This window comes from Lytechinus pictus, chromosome 2, assembly GCF_037042905.1.
Source record: "Lytechinus pictus isolate F3 Inbred chromosome 2, Lp3.0, whole genome shotgun sequence".
Classification (NCBI taxonomy): domain Eukaryota; kingdom Metazoa; phylum Echinodermata; class Echinoidea; order Temnopleuroida; family Toxopneustidae; genus Lytechinus; species Lytechinus pictus.
Window position 1 is genome coordinate 30,295,542 of NC_087246.1, and position 19,651 is coordinate 30,315,192.

Sequence of the window (19,651 nt, forward strand, 5' to 3'; positions counted from 1 at the left end):
GAATTTTCCATGAATCTAGGAAAATTGAAAGATACTGATTCGTATAAGGGCAATCCATAAAATAATCAAACCTCTTATGTGTCTGACCCCATTACCGATTTTCTTGAACTAGAAAGCAAAGACAAATTATTTCTGGAAGGTCCCACATATAGTGGGTCTGATATACACGCTTTAAGGAATTTCTCATGAATCAATCATGTTGTATTAATCTTATCTACAGGCTGAAGCTGAAGAGGCTTTGGCTGAGGCCATGCCAGCGCTAGAGGCAGCAAGAGAAGCACTCTCGGATCTCGATAAATCATCCGTTACAGAAATCAGGTAGGTCTACTCATTTCCGTAGCAAAATTTCCGGAGGTGAAGATGTAATAAACAGTGTAGTGAAGAAGAAAAAAAATTTAGATCATTTTTTAAGTATTGGGGTAAAATGGAACCCAATCAAATTAAAACAAGACTCTGGTACACAACTATCAGCAATTAATCACAAATTCAAGAAAGACAATCTGATTGGTTGATATTGATTATTTGAACAATATGTGCATGCTTTTTCATTATGATTAAGAAATGTTATGCTTATGATATTAATTATTGTGTTGCATAGCCCTGAATCCATTGTGCAAGGGTTAGCAATCAAATGCAAATATGGAACAATGATTCTGATTGGTTAAAGGAACCGTATGCTTATGCAACAATTATTTTGATTTGCCGTTGTCATTTTGCAATTAATCACAAACTTTTATGCTACTGGGTCCTGATTTCATCTAGAAGCCCCAATATTTTGATTATATTATTTGATACTAATAAAGTCAGAGTGTATTGATATTTTTTTCTTCTTGCTCATCCAATAGGGCCTTTGCTAAACCTCCAAAAGCTGTACAGATGGTGTGTGAGTGTATCGTGGTACTCCGTGGTATCCGTGAAGTCTCCTGGAAGTCGGCCAAGGGGATGATGGCCGAGGGGAACTTCCTCAAGTCACTCCAGGAGTTAGATGTTGATGGTATCTCACAGACACAGGTAGGGTCATCTCTCATTGTAATGATTGTGGTGGTGGAAGTGATGGTGATAGAGGTCGTGGTGGTGGCGACAGTGGTGGAGGTTGCATTTTGTTGTGCATTACAGTGAAAACAGGGGTGTGAGAATTCAGATTTTTTTTTTCTTTTTTTTTTCAGCTTAATTTCAGCTTATTTTTGGCCTTCCTCTGTACAAAAAGTATGGGAGCTCTTTCTATTTCAGACTTTTTCAACACTCTTCAGCTTTTTTCAGATCTTTTTATTTGTGACCACTCACACCCCTGAGTGAAAACTTACCGCCATATAATAATGCTGATATGAATGATGAAATGCGACACTGATGATATTGATGATGATGATGACGACGACGACAATGATGATGATTGACAATAAAAATTAATGTCTATGATGATTTTGATGATGAAAGTTATGATAATGGTGGTGTTGGGGGGTGATATTAAAAATAGATATTTTGATGATGATGATGATGATGATGATGTTATAATGATGATATTGCTGGTAGGATGATGATGAAGTTGATGATGGGGGGTGGTAGAGATGTTTGTGATAGTGATGAGGAATAAGATTATGATTATGATCACAAAGATGATGGTATTGATGGTGATGTTGGTGAATATTATGAAGATATTGTTGGTCATACATGAAGTTGTAATGTTGGTAAAGATTGGTAAATGTGATGATGCCGATGATTATGCCACACTTGACCGAGGTGAGGTGAATGGGTACCCAGTAGGAATTTATTCCTTGAAATGCTAAATTTTATATGAAGTGCTATATCAATGCTGCATATTATTATTATCGTTGTCATCATAATCATGATGATAAAGATTGTTTAAAAGCTCTTGTGGTGTAAGATATTATGTTTGGTGGTGGTAATGGTCATGGTCGTGATGATTGTGATGATGATCATCGTTATTTAATAGATGACAATTATTAGGATATGATGAAGTTTTGGTAATTTCATCATTTTCCACAATATTTCTTTTGTGGATCATATATTCATCATCATGTTTATGTTTTTTTTTAATCTCAGGTGAAGACTGTGAGAAACTTCTTAAAGGATCTTGACACCACATATGAGGACATGAAGACTATCTCCTTTGCCGGTGCAGGTCTCTTCAAGTTTGTTTCTGCTGTACTTGGTTATTGCTCTGTAGCAAGAGAAATCAAACCAAAGAGAGAAAAGGTAAATAACATTTGACTTAAAGAACTTTACTACAAGAAACTTACGATTATTTGCGAGAAAAAGCACCCTCTTGAATTCTAGGAATGTATACCTTTAAGAGTCAGCCTGTTGAACCAAAGATAGTGGGTCCAAGTCCATCCCAGACACATGACCTAAGCCTGTTTCAGAGACCAGACTGTGTTACAGAGGAAAAAAAACTTTATCCCTTGGATAGGATGTTAAATGGAGGTCCAGTTTAGAGGATAGTCACAATCTTTGCACATTAAAAAAAAATTTAATATGTGGTTTTGGTTTTTTATCCTTTGGAGCATTTCATCATCATATCTGTCTAACAAGTTGTTAGATGCGACTACTGTCCTTGATTCTGGTTGACAAAGAAGCACACTTCCCATGGTAACTGTCTGATGAAAACATTGTTTGTTGGCTAAATCATCTGAAAAGTCCTTTCATGGAACGCTCCCTCAAACAAAGTTCCTCAGTACATTTAATATATATATATATATATATATATATTGGATTTTATTGCAATAAAAACTATCAAAATACAATCACAAGCAGTCAGAGACTGAAATGAGTGAATGTTTACATGTACAAATAGAAATATAACAAAATATAAAGTAAACATAAATAAATATTAAATACAATACAAATTCATACAGATGAAAAAGAAATGTATCATAAGTGAATACCAAACGCCATAACATAATTACTACAAAGTGTCACCAATGAAGAATAGGGGGAATGAAAGATTAGGAAGAAAGAGGAGAGGAGAGGAAAAGGATGAGACAAGGGAAAGAAATAGGGATAAGACAAAAGAGAAGGGAAAGCAAGAGGTGAAAATTGGAAAGAGAATAAGAGGCAACCTTAAGAATAAAAAAAACACATTATACAATACAAGACATTTAACAATGGTCACTAACATATAAATAAAGTAGTAAATGAATCGAATCGAGCCCAAAAAAGGGAAAAGTAGAGCTGAGGAAATAGACTCCCAGAAGAAGTCCAAGCACTGTGTTGATACCAATTGGTCAAGAAGTTTACCATCTTTCTCTTTATTTCTCTTTCTAGGTGGCCAAACTGGAGAAGACATTCTTCCAGGCCAAGAGAGACCTGGATCGAATCAATGCCGAGGTGAACTCCCTGGAGCAGGAGCTCAAGGATCTCGGTCAGAAGTATGAGAATGCCATGTCGGAGAAGAAGACCCTCCAGGAAGAAGCAGAGATCATGGAGAGACGTCTCATCGCTGCTGATAAGCTCATCTCTGGTCTGGGCTCGGAAAATGTCAGGTGGGTTTTTTAGATTTCTTTCGGCTCCAGTTTTGGTATAGGGTTATTTATAGGGTTATTTATCCTGTGATTTACCCCAAAGAAATACAATTTTAGTGTTACACACTTGACCATAGACATCTGAATATGAATATAAATATTGGTGCTTTGAAACATTTACTTGATGTATAATGATTTGGGGAAGGGGTTGAACCCTCTTGAGAATAAGAAATGGGTTCATATGTCATTTAATAGTATTTTAATCAAAATGAAATAAAAAAGGGGGAAAATATTACATGAAAGGTTGCATTAGGAAGGATTTATGATGAGGTGGGGGTATTCCTCTTATGGACTTATTTACCTTTACTTGGTTAGATCTGATGATGAGTCAGTCGTAAGGGGATCTTAAAAAGTGAAGTGAGGTTGGAGGCTTCTTCAACAGATTAACTTCCAGAAAATAGTTTTTCATTTATGACAGTGAGGTTTCGTCTCTGATTATTGCAGATGGACCAAGGATCTGGAGGAGTTGCGTCAGCGTCGCATCCGTCTCCTGGGTGACTGCTTAGTGTCCTCGGCCTTCCTGAGCTACGTGGGTGCGTTCACGTGGGACTTCCGTGATAAGATGGTATACAATGATTGGCAGGAGGATATCAAGGAGAGGGAGATCCCCATCAGTGACCCGTTCAAGGTGGATAACCTCCTGACCGATGATGTCGAGATCAGCAAGTAAGGCTTGGTTAGACCTGATATGAGTCCATACCATGGGACTGAATTCTTGAAGTTGATGATGATGGTGATGGTGATGATGATGATGGTGATGATGATGATGATGATGATGATGGTGATGATGATGGTGATGGTGATGATGATGATGATGATGATGGTGGTGATGGTGGTGATGGTGATGATGATGATGATGAAGATGATAATAGGAGGATAGTGGTGGTGGTGTAGTTGTGATGAAGAGGGTTCTACAGTGCGTTTCAGAAAAAAGGTAATCCAAATCTAGAGGGCTGATATTCTGATCATATTTGATTTTATGAAATTATTCTGCATGGATGTAAATGAAAAACGCATCAGCTTTCCATTGATACCCTATTTGTACCAATTGTGCCAAGCATGACCAAATCAATCGATGTTGAAGACAACAGGTGCAGAGACCACTTTTTCCAAGTTTTGGTAAAGAGGGAAAAATTTGCACTTGATAGAATAATATGTTTTCCAAAGTAATTTTTGGAATGAAGTGTTACTTGAGGCATTTCTCTGGAATGATGAGTGAAAGGTTAATGACTTATCATGGACCTGTTATTATTTACCCACACCTTCAACATGTCCTCCTCTACTTTGAAAACAAAGCCGTAACCGTGGAAGGATATGCTCGTCTCACCAATGGCACTGCCGGATCATTGTGCAAAGCATCCACCTCATATCGAATTTGGCCCTGCAAGTCAACAATATCTTGGTGAGGAGTTGCAAACTCCTTATTTTTAAGTGTCTCCAAAGGAAATAATCACAGGCTGTGAGATGATCTTGGTGGCCGTTCAATGCCATGGTTGAGGGCAACAACTCTATGTCCAAAGAGTTCTCTGAGTCTGTCACGAATGATGTTGGAACGATGGGCAGGAGCGCCATCCTGAATCCACCTAAGATGCCTGTAAACCTCACAACTGTCTCTCAAAATGTTGGTCCAACTGTGGTACGATCTCCTTGTTAATGGTGTGCAAGTTCATTCACTTATTTACACTCCTTTGGAAGCAAAACGGGTCCAATCAAAAGATTTATGCGAGCTCAGGCATCGATAAAAGTATTTACATCTAACTTATTTACATCAGCCTTTGCCTTTTCATCAAGTTTTCAAAAACTTGGAAAAAGTGGTCTCTGCACCTTTTGTCTTCAACATCAATTAATTAGGCCATGCATATCGCAAATGGCGCAAATAGGGTATCAATGGAAAGCTGATGAGTTTCTCTTTTATATTCATGCATAATAATGCCACAAAATTAAATATGATTCGAATATCAGCCCTTTAGATTTGGATTACCTTTTTTCTGAAACGCACTGTAGTGTTGGTGGTGTTGATATTATTGATAATTTTTATCATGGTGATGTTTAGAGTGATAATGATGATGTTATTAGTGATGAGGATGAAGAGGATGCTTGAATATTGATAATGATTACTATATTGATAATGATGACTGTGATTAATTTGATGGTGAGGCTGATTTAAACCTTATAAAATTAATCCTTTCATAATCTATTAAGCATTGATGTTATCATTAAATTGTTTTGTTGTTGTGAATTGATAATCAGTGATGATGGTCAAGAGTGGTTCATTTCAGTCGTAAATCAAAAGAAATAAGATTGTTGCGATAAAGGTTATTGCTATTGTAATGTACACAATAAATCAAGATACCAATTGGATCCTTAAAGAATTCTTTATTAAACCTGTCACTTTGTATCTTCTGTCTTTAGATGGGGATCAGAAGGTCTACCCCCTGATGAGTTGTCTATTCAGAATGGTATCCTGACTACGAGAGCTAGTCGTTTCCCTCTGTGTATTGACCCTCAACAGCAAGCTCTTAACTGGATCAAGAAGAAAGAGGAACCTAATAATCTCAAGGTATCTTAACCAGACATATCTTATATATTCACTCAATAGTCTTCTAATGACCCCATTGTCCTAAACATTTAAAAAATGTTATCTTTGGGTTGGAGGGGCAAATGATACACCCCCTCCCCACCAAAAGGTAAATTAAAAATTAAAAAAAATTAGGGGGATAAATAGGGGGAGGGTCACACTTCCAGCATTTAAGATTTTCCTCATATTTCCTTTAATTTGAATTCTCATTTGGAACAATAGGTATGTTTACATGAAGACCTCTTTCCTTGTCCCCCTTGTGTTGTCTTTAGAGACAGATTTCACATTTGTTTTATTTATTGTTTTGTAGGTGTGTACTTTCAACGATCCAGACTTCTTGAAACAACTTGAGCTGGCCATCAAATATGGCTTTCCATTCCTCTTCCAAGATGTAGATGAGTATATCGATCCTGTCATTGACAATGTCCTTGAGAAGAACATTAAAGGTGAGAAACCAATCACTCTCAGCATTAGTCATATTCATAGCAACCCTTACAGAAAAAAGATCCATAAAGCTTTCTGTAAGTTTGATTTTCATGCGCAACATATCATGGGGGAGCCAATCAGATTCTCAATCAAATTTCTTCCCATCTGCTCGAGTTAAAATACAATCTTTGTAGATTGAATTCTTGTTTTAAACAAGCATCTGAACCCAAAGATTATTAATTGACTAATTTAATTTTGGTTAAGGAAATTCAGTCCAATTTTGTTGAATTATCTGGGCAAATTTGGATATTTATTAGCAATAGAGCATCCAAAATCTGCCAATCACAATGGGAATTTTCAAGATCTTTTGGGGTTGGAGTTAGACTCACTTTTACATCGCCACATCTCCGATCTAATAATAAAGCTGGTCCTTGGGCATATCGCACGAGGTGTTGACCCTTCCATGATATGATTTGGAACATTTTTTCGAATTAATAATATTAATAACAATAACAGGCATTTATATGATGCCATCTTTATAGAAATAATTTATTCTAAGGCGCATTGTTACTATTATCATTATCCCGGCTTTATCTCAAGCTGCCTTTCAACATTCCGTGCATTCAAGCAATTAATCGTGCCGGGTACCGATTCACCTCACCTAGGTTGAGTGCAGCACAATATGGGTAAATTTCTTGCCGAAGGAAAACATACCATAATAGGTTTTGAAGCGAGGAAAGACAATCTGAATTGTGCTTCTAACACCCACACCAAAACCAAACTTGAAATTACAGAGTCTGTATATTCCACTCTATTCTATACCCTTATTTTGTGTGTAGGTGCTGCTGGTAGGGAGTTCATCATGCTTGGAGACAAAGAGGTTGACTATGATCCAAACTTCCGTCTCTACCTGGACACCAAGCTATCGAACCCTAAGTACACACCAGCAGTCTTTGGCAAGGCTATGGTTATCAACTATACTGTGACTCTCAAAGTAAGGAACAATCCATGATATTTATTCCTATTGCCATGGCATATAGACAAGTACATGATCTGGAGTTGATGTTATACAGGTATTGCCTGTCTAAAGGTGGAATATAACATTTTATTACCTGGACACTAAGCTGTTGAACCCCAAGTACACACAAACATTCTTTGGCAAGGCTACAGCTATTGATTAACTAAACTGTTACACTGCAAGCAGTGACAAAATTGGGATTTTGATAACATTCTTTATTCCATGTAGTGTTGTTTCTGATTGATAAGTGCAAATCGCATGGTAAATTGTATTTACACATCCAATATAGGTTGATATTCTGCATTTGATTGTGATCTCAAGTTAAAAGCTGAGAGCTATTGTGACAGAGATTCATCATCCGGAGTGTGTGCAAAATGAAAGTGTGTTGCACTGTGTACTATATTTGGCAAAAGTGTGTTTCAATATGAGAGGTATACTGCATCTCTTCCTTGCGTATAATGAAAAATACTGGGAAGCGTTTCACGAAAGGGCTTGTCAGACGTTTTATCCGATAAGTACTGTTTCATCTGACAGTTACTATGGTAACAGTAACAGTGCCTCTCAGCCAATCATAATCAAGGAAAGTTGTCAGATCTGACAAATTGTGGGATAAAAATGTTGATGAAATGCTCCCCTGCTGAACTATCTAGATGAAATGTGTAAAAAGGCAAAACTATGTAAAAGAGGCAAAAAATATTAGAGGTTCACCATACACAGTTTCTAACAGCACCCAGCAGTATGACATGACATGGAGACAGTGCCTGCCAGAAGAAAACTATGGTTGTACGGGTATCGAACCATTCTTCGATGAATAACTTATCGCTTGTGTTATAAAGCTCCCGCCATTCCTGTTAGATGGAAAGAGTTGCGATTGTGATTAAATAAGCAGTGGAATCATTGATATTAATTTTTTAACCCTGGCCAATGCATAACTGTTCTTTAACCATCTTGATTTTGACAGGGTCTAGAAGACCAGCTACTCAGTGTGATCGTTGGCTTTGAGCGTAAGGAGCTTGAGGAGCAGAGAGAACGTCTGATCCAGGAGACTAGCGATAACAAGCGTCTCCTGAAAGATCTTGAAGACTCCCTGCTCAGAGAGTTGGCTACATCCACTGGTAACATGTTGGACAATGTGGAGCTGGTATCTACTCTGGAGGAGACCAAGTCTAAGGCTTCTGAGGTAGGTGTCTCTTATAATAGCTGTGCAATTATCTAATTTACAAGGAAGGTTTTTCACAAAGATTTATGTGTGACTGAAAATTGCACTCTAATTCCAAGTTATGTACAATAAAAGGGGGAGTACTTTTTCATCATAGGGTACTTATTTTGTTCAACTTTTAGCCAAAAACTGGGACAAACGCCTCTTATGCCCACCTCATCCCGATCAGTGCCTGTTCTTACTCTCCTCTACTTGTTTCCTTTGTCTTCTTTGGCTGTTTCCTCCCTGATGTTTAAATGCATTTCAGGTTTTAAAAAAAATATTGAAAGTTAATGTAAATCAATCATATAATTTGTTATTCTTAAAATAACCAAACTTGCCTTTTCCTTGTCTTTTTTGGTTGTCCCCTCCCAGATATTTGAACGTGCATTGGTTAAAAAGATTAATGGAGATTAATGTAAATTATTCAAACAAGTAAAAATCCTTATAACCTCCAAACAGGTTACAGAGAAGCTGAAGCTGGCTGCCACCACCGCCATCGACATCGACAAGCTTCGTGACGGCTACCGCCCTGCCGCCAAGCGAGGAGCCATCCTCTTCTTTGTTCTGTCTGAGATGGCGCTGATCAACAGCATGTACCAGTACTCACTGGCTGCCTTCCTGGAAGTCTTCCAGCTCTCGCTCAAGAAGAGTCTCCCGGACTCCATCCTGGTGAAACGACTCCGCAACATCATGGATACCCTCACGCATAACATCTACAACTATGCATGTACAGGTAAGGATGAGGTGGTGGTGATAACAGTTGTGAGGGAATCACTGCTTGTTCAATGATATTGATGTCTGTGGGAAGTGATTCATCATAGGGTAATGGTGGTGTGAATTGTGTTGACAAAAGAATCAATAGATTAAGCAAATGTCTGTACAGATTGAAAGAAAAAATGGGTTAATATACCATTGCAAATGATGGTTGAAGAATTTTGTTTTCATCAGGGAGTAGAATAAGTCTGTACAGGGTTTCGGAGACATCTGTTTAGTTTTTTAAAGAACTTTCTGTTGTCAAGTGATGCCCTCTCAGTGGATACTGGAGTAGGCAACCAGTGTTGGAAGGCTCAACAACTTGTTCCAAGAGTGAGAGAGATTAAAACAAATTCTTGCCTTTTTTTGTTGAGAGGTAACTACATTTTATTACATCACTCCATCTTGCAGGATTGTTCGAGAAGCACAAGCTTCTCTTCTCCTTCCAAATGACCATCAAGCTGGAACAATCAGAGGACAACTTGCCCCAGGAGGAGCTGGATTTCTTCATCAAGGGCAACCTGTCCCTGGAAAAGAACCGTCGTGGCCGACCTCATAAGTGGATTCCGGAGCAGGGCTGGGAGGACGTGATGAAACTGACGGAGCTTGCCGATGTCTTCCACACTCTACCGGATGACCTGGAGAAGAATGAGAAAATCTGGAAGGAGGTAAGAGCTGAATTGTCTGTCATCCTTGAAAAACACTCAAACTCACAGTATTGTGGCATGAAACTTTCCTTTTCATATTGATTAATGTTTAATAAACAGCCAATCCATGGCAATATACTTGGGTGGATTACCTTCCGTCTGTCATTCATTCATGTTTATCATGCACCTAGATATGCACCAATTCACAAATTATAATGTACCAAATGATCTAATGCAACTTTCAAAGCTTTAGCATGGAGAAGTGTATATATTTTATGATAATAATTATTGATAATAATAAAGCATAGCACTTGATAAATTGGAGCAACATCTTTAAGCAATTTGCAGGTATAGTTTTAACTTGGTCATTTGACCTGGCTTTGATGAAATCTAGGTGCATCTTCTTTTCTTTCTTTGAAAATTACACAAGAATTGTTGTATTATTTTAGATCATGTAATTACAAAACATATATGTGTCTATTCGTATTGCCTATAGTGGTATGACCAAGACGCCCCAGAGCAGGTGGCCTTCCCTATGAAATACAAGGATGGTCTTAACGAGTTCCAACGCCTCCTTTTGCTGCGTTGCTTCCGTGTGGACCGCGTCTACCGTGCCATCACTGATTTTGTCACATCCCGTATGGGTGAGAAATATGTCACTCCTCCTGTGATCAGCTTTGAGGCCATCTTTGAACAGAGTTCCCCGCTGTCTCCCATCGTCTTCATCCTGAGTCCTGGTTCAGATCCTGCTAGTGATCTTACCAAGCTGGCTGAGAGGTCTGGCTTCGGGGGTAACAAACTGAAGTTCCTTTCTATGGGTCAAGGTCAGGAGAAGGTAAGATGTTGATTTTTTTTTTTTTTTAGAGAGTGAAGAAAAGAGAACTTAAATCTTGGTATACAGTAGAATCTTTTGTTGGTTGGGGTTTTTCTTGAAACTTAAAACATATAGTTTGAGACCGTACATATATGACTAAGTTTTACCAGACTGTTTCCTCTATGTAAGAAATTCAGCAAAGGAGTTGGCTTATTCTTCCATAAATGTTTTTTTTTTAAGAAAAAAATTGGGTCATGTAGCAGCACTGTCACTTCTTGGTCAAGTGGTCTCTGTGATCTAATGAAGGCCTTTATACGAGTCACTCTAACTGTAAAGTAACAATGCTGTCAATTTTTGTATCTCTGTCAGGTTGCCCTTCAACTACTTGAGACAGCCATAGCCAGAGGACAGTGGCTGATGTTGCAGAACTGCCACTTGTTGGCCAAGTGGCTCCGTGATCTGGAGAAGGCTCTTGAGAGGATTGTCAAACCTCATCCTGACTTCAGACTCTGGCTGACTACCGACCCTACCCCAGCTTTCCCCATCGGCATCCTACAGAGGTCATTTAAGGTAAGTCGCAATTGAAAATATTCCTCAGATTCTTAGGTGTTGATAAATTATGATAATATGTTTTTGCATGTATGAAGCATTTGACACATCAGAACAATGTCTTATAAATCATTATGGATTTATTATTTGCCCAGTCATAGGAATCTGCATTTGAATTGTAAAATTTGTTAGAATCTTGTAAGCATTGTGGTGTTCTAGTTCTGATTTCTACCTTCTAGTCAGAGAGGGTTGCAGATCAAATCCCACTTGGTGCTGATTTCAAGATTTGGTTAGATTCTTTCATGATTTCTCTCCTTGAACAGGTTGTAACTGAACCTCCCAATGGTCTCAAGCTGAACCTACGTAGCACCTTCCACAAGATCTCAGCACAGGTCCTTGAGGACTGTCCTCACGAAGCCTTCAAACCATTGGTCTTTGTCTTAGCCTTCTTCCATGCTGTGGTCCAGGAGAGGCGTAAGTATGGCAAGATTGGATGGAACGTCCCCTATGACTTCAACGAATCTGATTTCCGGGTGTGCCAGGAGATCCTTGGAACGTACCTGACCAAAGCCTTTGAGCAAGGAGACACCAAGATCCCATGGAACAGCTTGAAGTACCTGATTGGAGAGGTTAGATTTATATTGCTAGATATATAACACATATATGTCCTGCCATCTTAAAACCCACTAATAGTTTGCCAAAAAAATGTTCAGTTACCATCTTCCTTTAATATCCTTGGAAATAAAATGTTAAGATATGTTAAATATTTTTTTATAAAACTTGTTACCAATGCAATCACAAGTTCTGATTTCACCTGTGAATTTTTTTTTTCATAGATATTTAGAATCTGTCGTTGATATTAGATTTTTTTAAGAGGGCCTTGTATGGCAGCTTTGGTCATTGTCCCTTTACATGTACCTTACATTGATGCTTCTTAAAGCAAATCATAGCATGTTTATACAATGATTTAATAAGAACCACTATTTATCTCTTTCTGTAGGTTATGTATGGTGGTCGAGCCATTGATAACTTTGACCGACGTATCCTGAACACCTATATGGATGAATACATGGGAGACTTCATCTTTGATACATTCCAACCATTCCATTTCTATTGTAATGAGGCGGTAGATTACTGCATTCCAGAGTATGGACCAAAGGATAATTATACACGTAAGTCCGCCACAAGAAGCATATCATGAGACAAATCAAATCATATTATTCTCTTACAAATTGTATTATAGAAGGTGTTACTTTGTTATTTTTTGTTAACCTTGACTTGATAATGATGGATGAAATAATGAAACGCTGGGTTACAATTTTGTGATATCAGAAGTAATTGTTTTTCCACTATCTATCTATTTGAATCACATGTATTTTTGCATTAAATATAAATTACTGATAGTTATAAATTGAAAATAGTGAGCAACTTGCCAAGCAACATGAAAAATGATAACAAATATTTTTATCATGATGAAACAATAAGGTTGTGTCAATAAAAAGTAATTATCAGAATATAACAAAAACAGTGAAAAGGTTCCTCATTGGAATGTTTAGGATATTCTAAATCTGATTTGACAATTCCTAAATTTACAGAAGTAAAACTTGCAATTGGTTGAAGCAGGTTCAATAAATGATTTTGCAGATGTAAGTTTTTTCTGTGTCATTGCAATGTTAATGGCTTTCTTTAAAATCACATAATTTTGTAGAATGATTATTATAGAAATGGAAGAAAAAGTTATCCACACTTTTTGTTATATGTCCTTGTTTTCTGAGCTAATGAAGTATACCCAACTTGTTTTTAACTTTGTATGTAGTAAAAGTGCAATGTGAGTAATTCTCAAGGCATTGATATGTATGATATTATGTCAATTTTATTGCACAGAGCTGATTGAAGGCCTGCCCCTAGCAAACACTCCAGAAGTATTTGGTCTACATCCCAATGCTGAGATTAACTATTACACACAGGCTGCTAGAGATATGTGGTCACAGCTAGTTGAACTACAACCTCAAACAGGTCAGTAGGAATTTATCTTGAGATACATGAATCAAGCTTGTATACAAAGACAAAAAGACAGTTTGTGAAGCTGGTTTACCTGAGAAAATCTTTAAAAAAATGTCTGGCTTCATTTGAAGTTGCTAGCACCACCAGTAATCTCTTTAATGGTGATGATGATGATGATGAGAATAATGATGATGATGATGATGATGAGAATAATGATGATGAGAATAATGATGATGATGATGATGATGATGGTGGTGGTGATGGTGATGTTGTTAATGGTAATGAAAGCTCTTAATACATATTGACGACAGCTCTGATGATGAAATAATGGTAATAATTTATGTGGGTGTCAATAAAGTTGATGATATATGATATCTGTATTCCCTATCATCTAATGATGAAATTATGGTAATAATTTACATGGGTGTCAATAAAGTTGATGATATATGATATCTGTATTCCCTATCATACTTTTACGGATTATGTCATCATCCATTTTGTATTCTGGGAATAGGTGACTCTGGTCAAGGCATCAGTCGTGATGACTTCATTGCTGGCATTGCATCTGACATCCAGAACAAGCTACCCCAGCAATTTGACCTTGATAAGATCCGTAAGAAGTATGGTCTTGACGTCACACCTACAACAGTCGTACTTCTGCAAGAGCTGGAGAGGTTTAACCGATTGATAGCCAGGATGGCTCGCTCATTGGCAGAACTACAGAGAGTAAGTGGCTTATTCATTTTATAAACAACTCTGCGTATGCTGCCTCAATACTGCAACAGTTTGTGTCACAGATAGTAACATACAAACATTTCAATGGTTATTAATACAGTGACATCTGCTTAAGTTTGGCAATTGGAAGCAATATTTCATACGAGATTACAAAGCTTGTATTATTTACATCTAAGTCAAATTTCTCCAACGTTTGGCAGATTTCTGTATTCCCAAGATATTCAACCGTTACGGAATATTAATCAGATAAGAAATCACAATGTGATAAACAGCTGAACCAAATGTTTTCTTACAAGACAAATTATGTTAACAATTTTTTTTTCTCAGTCATTCAATCAGGAAGTAAACACTGAATTTATATTTGAACACATCTCTTTAATATTCCGTAAGGGTTGGCAACTCTGCCCTAGTCCTGTATTACCATCACTTGATGTAAGTAGCATGTTTTTTAGAATAAAATTTAATGTTTGGTATATGATTCATTTCTGGGTTAATTTTTGTTTTTCATCCCTAGGCTTTGAAGGGAGAGGTAGGTATGAGCAACGAGCTTGATAACGTTGCTAGAGCTCTCTTCAACGGTCAGATTCCTCATATCTGGAGACGCTTAGCCCCAGACACCCTCAAAGCACTAGGAAACTGGATGCTACACTTCCAGCGACGCTTCAACCAGTACACCACATGGGTAAGCTACACGCTTTTTTAGCTCTCATGCTTTTCGTTCATGTTTTTTTTTTATTGATTGCACAAATCACAAAATCTTACTATGTTAACATCATCTTGTGAAAATGAACATATACCAAGTTTTGTTGATTTTGTTAATATTTGACTTTTCTCATTCCATTATGTGACATAAAAGTCAATTGAAGCACCCTAGTCAAAGAAGAGTATGAATCATTTGTTATTTAAATGAAGTGACCCTTAGGTAATTGTTTAATTGAAAGTAATTTATTTCATTGGTGTTATTTTTATGTTTTTAAATCAAAATGATTGTTTGATGTTGTTTGGCATGAGCTATCATTCAATCCTTTTGTGGCTTCGTTAATTTGCCCATTAGATTGAATCAAAGAGTTTACAACAATTAGGAGTAACAAATTACATATGATAGTTATGTCTCTATTATTCAATATTTTCTTATAAGATTAGTATTCATACAAATATATGAATGCAGGTTTATTGGGTAAGCAGTTATAATTAAGTCTGTTATACGTTTGTTTGCTAGTTGTCCCAAAATTTACAATGCGAGATGAAATCATCAAATATTGTAAGAAAACCAAATGTGTAGTCCTTTGCTATAGTTGGTCAATGAACGATGTTTATAAGAATTTATTTCTGACCTGTTTCCCACAGGTGAATGAAGCTGAGCCTCCAGTCATGTGGCTCAGTGGTCTACACATCCCAGAATCCTATCTGACGGCATTGGTTCAAGCCACGTGTCGCAAGAACGGGTGGCCACTCGACAAGTCGACTCTGTATACGTCTGTGACTCACTATGTCACCCCCGATGAGGTCACAGAAAGAGCCCATTCAGGTTAGTAAATTGAAACGATACTTTTCTTCTGATGAAGCTGTACATTTTGAAAATTGGTGATGATGATGGTTTTGGTGGTGATGATGATAGTGATGGTGATCAACATGATGATGAGGATCATCATCATCATCAACATCATCTCAAGAAGGTAGAATGAGGAAAGTAAGATGAGTAGAAGGAAGGACAAGATGGTTTGTTATGTTAATGATTACAGTGATGATGATAGTTGTGATAATGATGATGATGATGATGATGATGATGATGATGATGAAGATGAAGATGTTGATGATGAAGAAAATGATGATGATGACGACGACGACGATGATGTTGATGATGATGTGGGTAATAGTGATGATGATATCCATGATGTTGGAGTGGAGGATAATGCTGATAGTGATAACATCGTAAGGAGGAAATAGGGTGTCATTCTTTGCTTCTTTGTTTTATTTTTCACCATGCATAACAAAAATAAATTGACAGAATATAGTGTTGCATTGATAATGATACATAGTAGGAACTAAGCATAAACAAAATATGTTTGAATTGCAGAGTCCCTTTGTAGCATACCCTGTTTCAAAAGAAACAAAACGATCATCAATCAGTGGGTATTAAGCTACTACTAAGTCCTAACCTTGAGATGTTGTAACGGTAAAAACTCTGTTAAGCAGGTAACGTTCAATAAGATCTCCTAATTTGTGTATGACAGGTTGCTTTGTGACTGGACTGTACCTGGAGGGTGCGGCCTGGGACGTTGATAATGCATGTCTGATGAGACCGCGCCCCAAGGTTCTCATTCAAGAACTACCCATCCTCAAAGTGATTCCTATCGAAGCACACAGACTCAAACTACAGGTGAGTATATCTACTAACATCATGGGATCATGAGGTCAAAGGTGAAAGGTCATAGATGTAATTACCAGTATTTACCTGAAAATATCAAAATTTTGGGGTAAATAAAGTACTGTTTCAAGGGCCAACTTAACACCTTGCCCATATATGCAAATGTGAATAAGGGTCTGAATAGATTTTGGGTTGCATGTTCAAAGGTCGCAGAAGTCTTTATATAGAAGGAAGACTTTGGCAGAAAAGTTCAAAGTTCGTCTTTATTCATTCAAATCGGGAATTTGGATGAAAGCAAGTGTAGACATACCAACTAAATGCTCAATTAGGCATGGCGCAAGATATGCCAGCAACATTTTGTGTACAAAGTTGGGCATAAAATAAAATGTTGCAGAGACAAGCGACATCTGTTACAAGGTGGCGAGAAGTGTGGATCAATCAAACTCCGGAGAGGACGTGTAGATTAACACAATAGTTGTCCTCTTCATAACTACATTCTTTATCATGTTAGAAGAAAACATTTCAACACTCATCAACCCTTCTCTAAATGATGGTAGTGGTTATAAATTGATTCAAATACTTTTGTTTTTATTTCATTTCTATTAATGCATACTAGTATATGCTATCATTGGCTCAGAACAAAGATGAATATTTATTTGTATTCATTTCATATTGCTTTTGACTAAATGCAAACTTTTATTTAATTCCACAGAACACATTCCGAACACCAGTGTACACCACATCCCAGCGTCGCAATGCCATGGGCGTAGGTTTGGTGTTTGAGGCTGATCTGGCTACTTCCGAGCACATTTCACATTGGGTGTTACAAGGTGTTTGTCTGGTGCTTAATACTGATTAGGCTTAACACCAGTGAATGATGATCATACAGGGAGATGCCTTATACAGAGCTGCCAAGTAGTACTACGATTTTTCCGTATTTTTTTTTTTTTTTTTTTTTTTTTTTTTAATCGAAATTTATTGAGGAAAATCATCTCTATATGTCTCTATTTCATAAAACGTACACAAATATGGTTATTAGATCAATGTAATTTCAGGTAATTTGTTTTTTTTTTTCAATTATTTTGTTAAAACCAAGAGCAAGAGCAGTGCACATTTTAGCTTGCATGCAGCTTGAGCGCCGTGATGGGCGAGTGCACCAAGCATTTTATTATGAAATACACTTTTTTTGGGGAAAATACAAAATATTTATCTCACACGGTAAAAATACTGATTTGTTTGTCAAAATACTGATTTTGGGGCATAAGAATAATGAAAATGCAAAATACAACTTGGCAGCTCTGCTTATACTAATACTTGAACTTTGATGGAGATTGAAATTATTGTCTGAATGCCATTCATTTACTTCCTCTATAAGGAGACATGAGCCTTCTACTTATCAGGATAAGTGCTACTGTCGAAACAAATATGACTGATCACATAGTACAACATTTATGGTAATATCTTATTATGTTCAGATGAGATTAAAAACCTAATATGATTAGCTCTTTTATGATCCTCGTGTTTAGATGAATACTTTCCACAGTTCACCATTTAAATGTTTGCCAAGCGATACTGTGACGTTCGCAATTCCATTCTTGTTTATAGCTTATATGGTGCCGTGATTTAAACTTCTCAGAAGTACATTCATCTGCATAACATTTAATTATATTCATTATATTGCATAAATCTATTTTGAAAATGAATTTTATATGTACATTATGAAAAATTTATTGAAAATATATGGATATTTATATCTCTGCCTCTGAATTTCATAACATGTGTACCAAACTTATGCATATTTCATGTGTATATATTCCGTCCATGAGGATAATCGATTCCATCCAACAACAACCTTGATATTCAAATATTGATATATTTACAATTGCTTGTTTGAGAGTGACTCTATTATGATTGTGATACTGGCGTATATATATCACATGGTTAATCTTATTATCCATCCATCCAAATGAATATTACATACCTTCACCTTGAGATGCTTAATACCAATTGGATTGATATTTCACACTTGCTATGCAGTTTTTATTGTTTTATGAAGATATTTCTATATACATGTATATATATATTTTTTTTTCCCAATTAATTTCTTCATATCCTCTAATCCAATATATTGAGTATTTGGAAAAGTGCATTTTTGTTGCAGTTACATAGTACTTCACAATTGGCTCAACTAGACTCATAATTGCAATGATTCTGTATTATTTGTTTTCATATGGACATTTTGAGAATGACGGCTTTGAATATCTCATTGATACATTCCCATTTCTTGTTCGATTTATCTTTATATTCATGTATATTGGTTATGAGATATTAAATTCTATCTATTCATGATTTTATGCTGACTACCTTGAAGATTTGTAATGATATATTTCACTTTCTTGATTGGTATTTTTTGCATTTACATTTCATCCACAATTATTCAACATCCTCACATTTTGGTCTTCAATTTGCAACCTGAAAGATGCAAGAGTTGTTGGACAATGAATAAAAAATGTTGACTTGTGCTCTGGTATGAAAAGTAATAAATCTGTAACCACTTGAATTTATTATTAATGCAAATATTACTCATTTTACAAGATTACTTTGTCCAAAAAACGTAAGGGGGTTGAGTAATTCTGCATGAAATTGTATATTTATAGGTTATTCCTGACTTCCTTCCATTTGAAATTAAAATTTCTAGCAGACTGCCTTGAACATTTGTGTGATATCTTTCAATTTCTTGTGTATCGTATGAAAAAAATGAATTTATAGAACACCTTTAATTTATCATTACATTGATGATAATTTCTCACATTATGTTCTTACAAAGAGCCACTTCCCAAATCTATTGAAGCCTTCTTTGACCGCTATGCAAAGTTTAATAGCATCTACAATTATTCATACTTTCGTCTGTATGTCTTCTACCACTTAAAGGGATACTCCGGGCTAAATAAATTGAGTAAAATTCACAGGGCAAAATACTGAAAATCATGATTTCATCAAAATCGGATAACAAATAACG

The 19,651-nt window shown here is 36.5% G+C and overlaps 1 protein-coding gene across 1 annotated transcript in view; it reads left to right on the forward strand.

Moving 5' to 3' along the window:
• Positions 1-19,344, forward strand: part of LOC129281662 (dynein axonemal heavy chain 10-like) — a 67,995-nt gene extending 48,651 nt beyond the window's left edge. Inside the window, exons 51-71 of the mRNA XM_064115260.1 lie at positions 221-318; positions 846-1,011; positions 2,062-2,214; positions 3,283-3,500; positions 3,984-4,205; positions 5,952-6,099; positions 6,428-6,563; positions 7,383-7,537; positions 8,523-8,741; positions 9,222-9,495; positions 9,927-10,183; positions 10,659-10,997; positions 11,346-11,546; positions 11,849-12,154; positions 12,526-12,697; positions 13,410-13,541; positions 14,044-14,255; positions 14,779-14,946; positions 15,612-15,792; positions 16,499-16,644; positions 17,345-19,344. Coding sequence (XP_063971330.1) covers positions 221-318; positions 846-1,011; positions 2,062-2,214; positions 3,283-3,500; positions 3,984-4,205; positions 5,952-6,099; positions 6,428-6,563; positions 7,383-7,537; positions 8,523-8,741; positions 9,222-9,495; positions 9,927-10,183; positions 10,659-10,997; positions 11,346-11,546; positions 11,849-12,154; positions 12,526-12,697; positions 13,410-13,541; positions 14,044-14,255; positions 14,779-14,946; positions 15,612-15,792; positions 16,499-16,644; positions 17,345-17,491 — 4,050 coding nt within the window. The 3' untranslated portion in view covers positions 17,492-19,344. The remainder of the gene's footprint in view (positions 1-220; positions 319-845; positions 1,012-2,061; positions 2,215-3,282; positions 3,501-3,983; positions 4,206-5,951; positions 6,100-6,427; positions 6,564-7,382; positions 7,538-8,522; positions 8,742-9,221; positions 9,496-9,926; positions 10,184-10,658; positions 10,998-11,345; positions 11,547-11,848; positions 12,155-12,525; positions 12,698-13,409; positions 13,542-14,043; positions 14,256-14,778; positions 14,947-15,611; positions 15,793-16,498; positions 16,645-17,344) is intronic.
• The last annotated feature ends 307 nt before the right edge of the window (positions 19,345-19,651 follow it).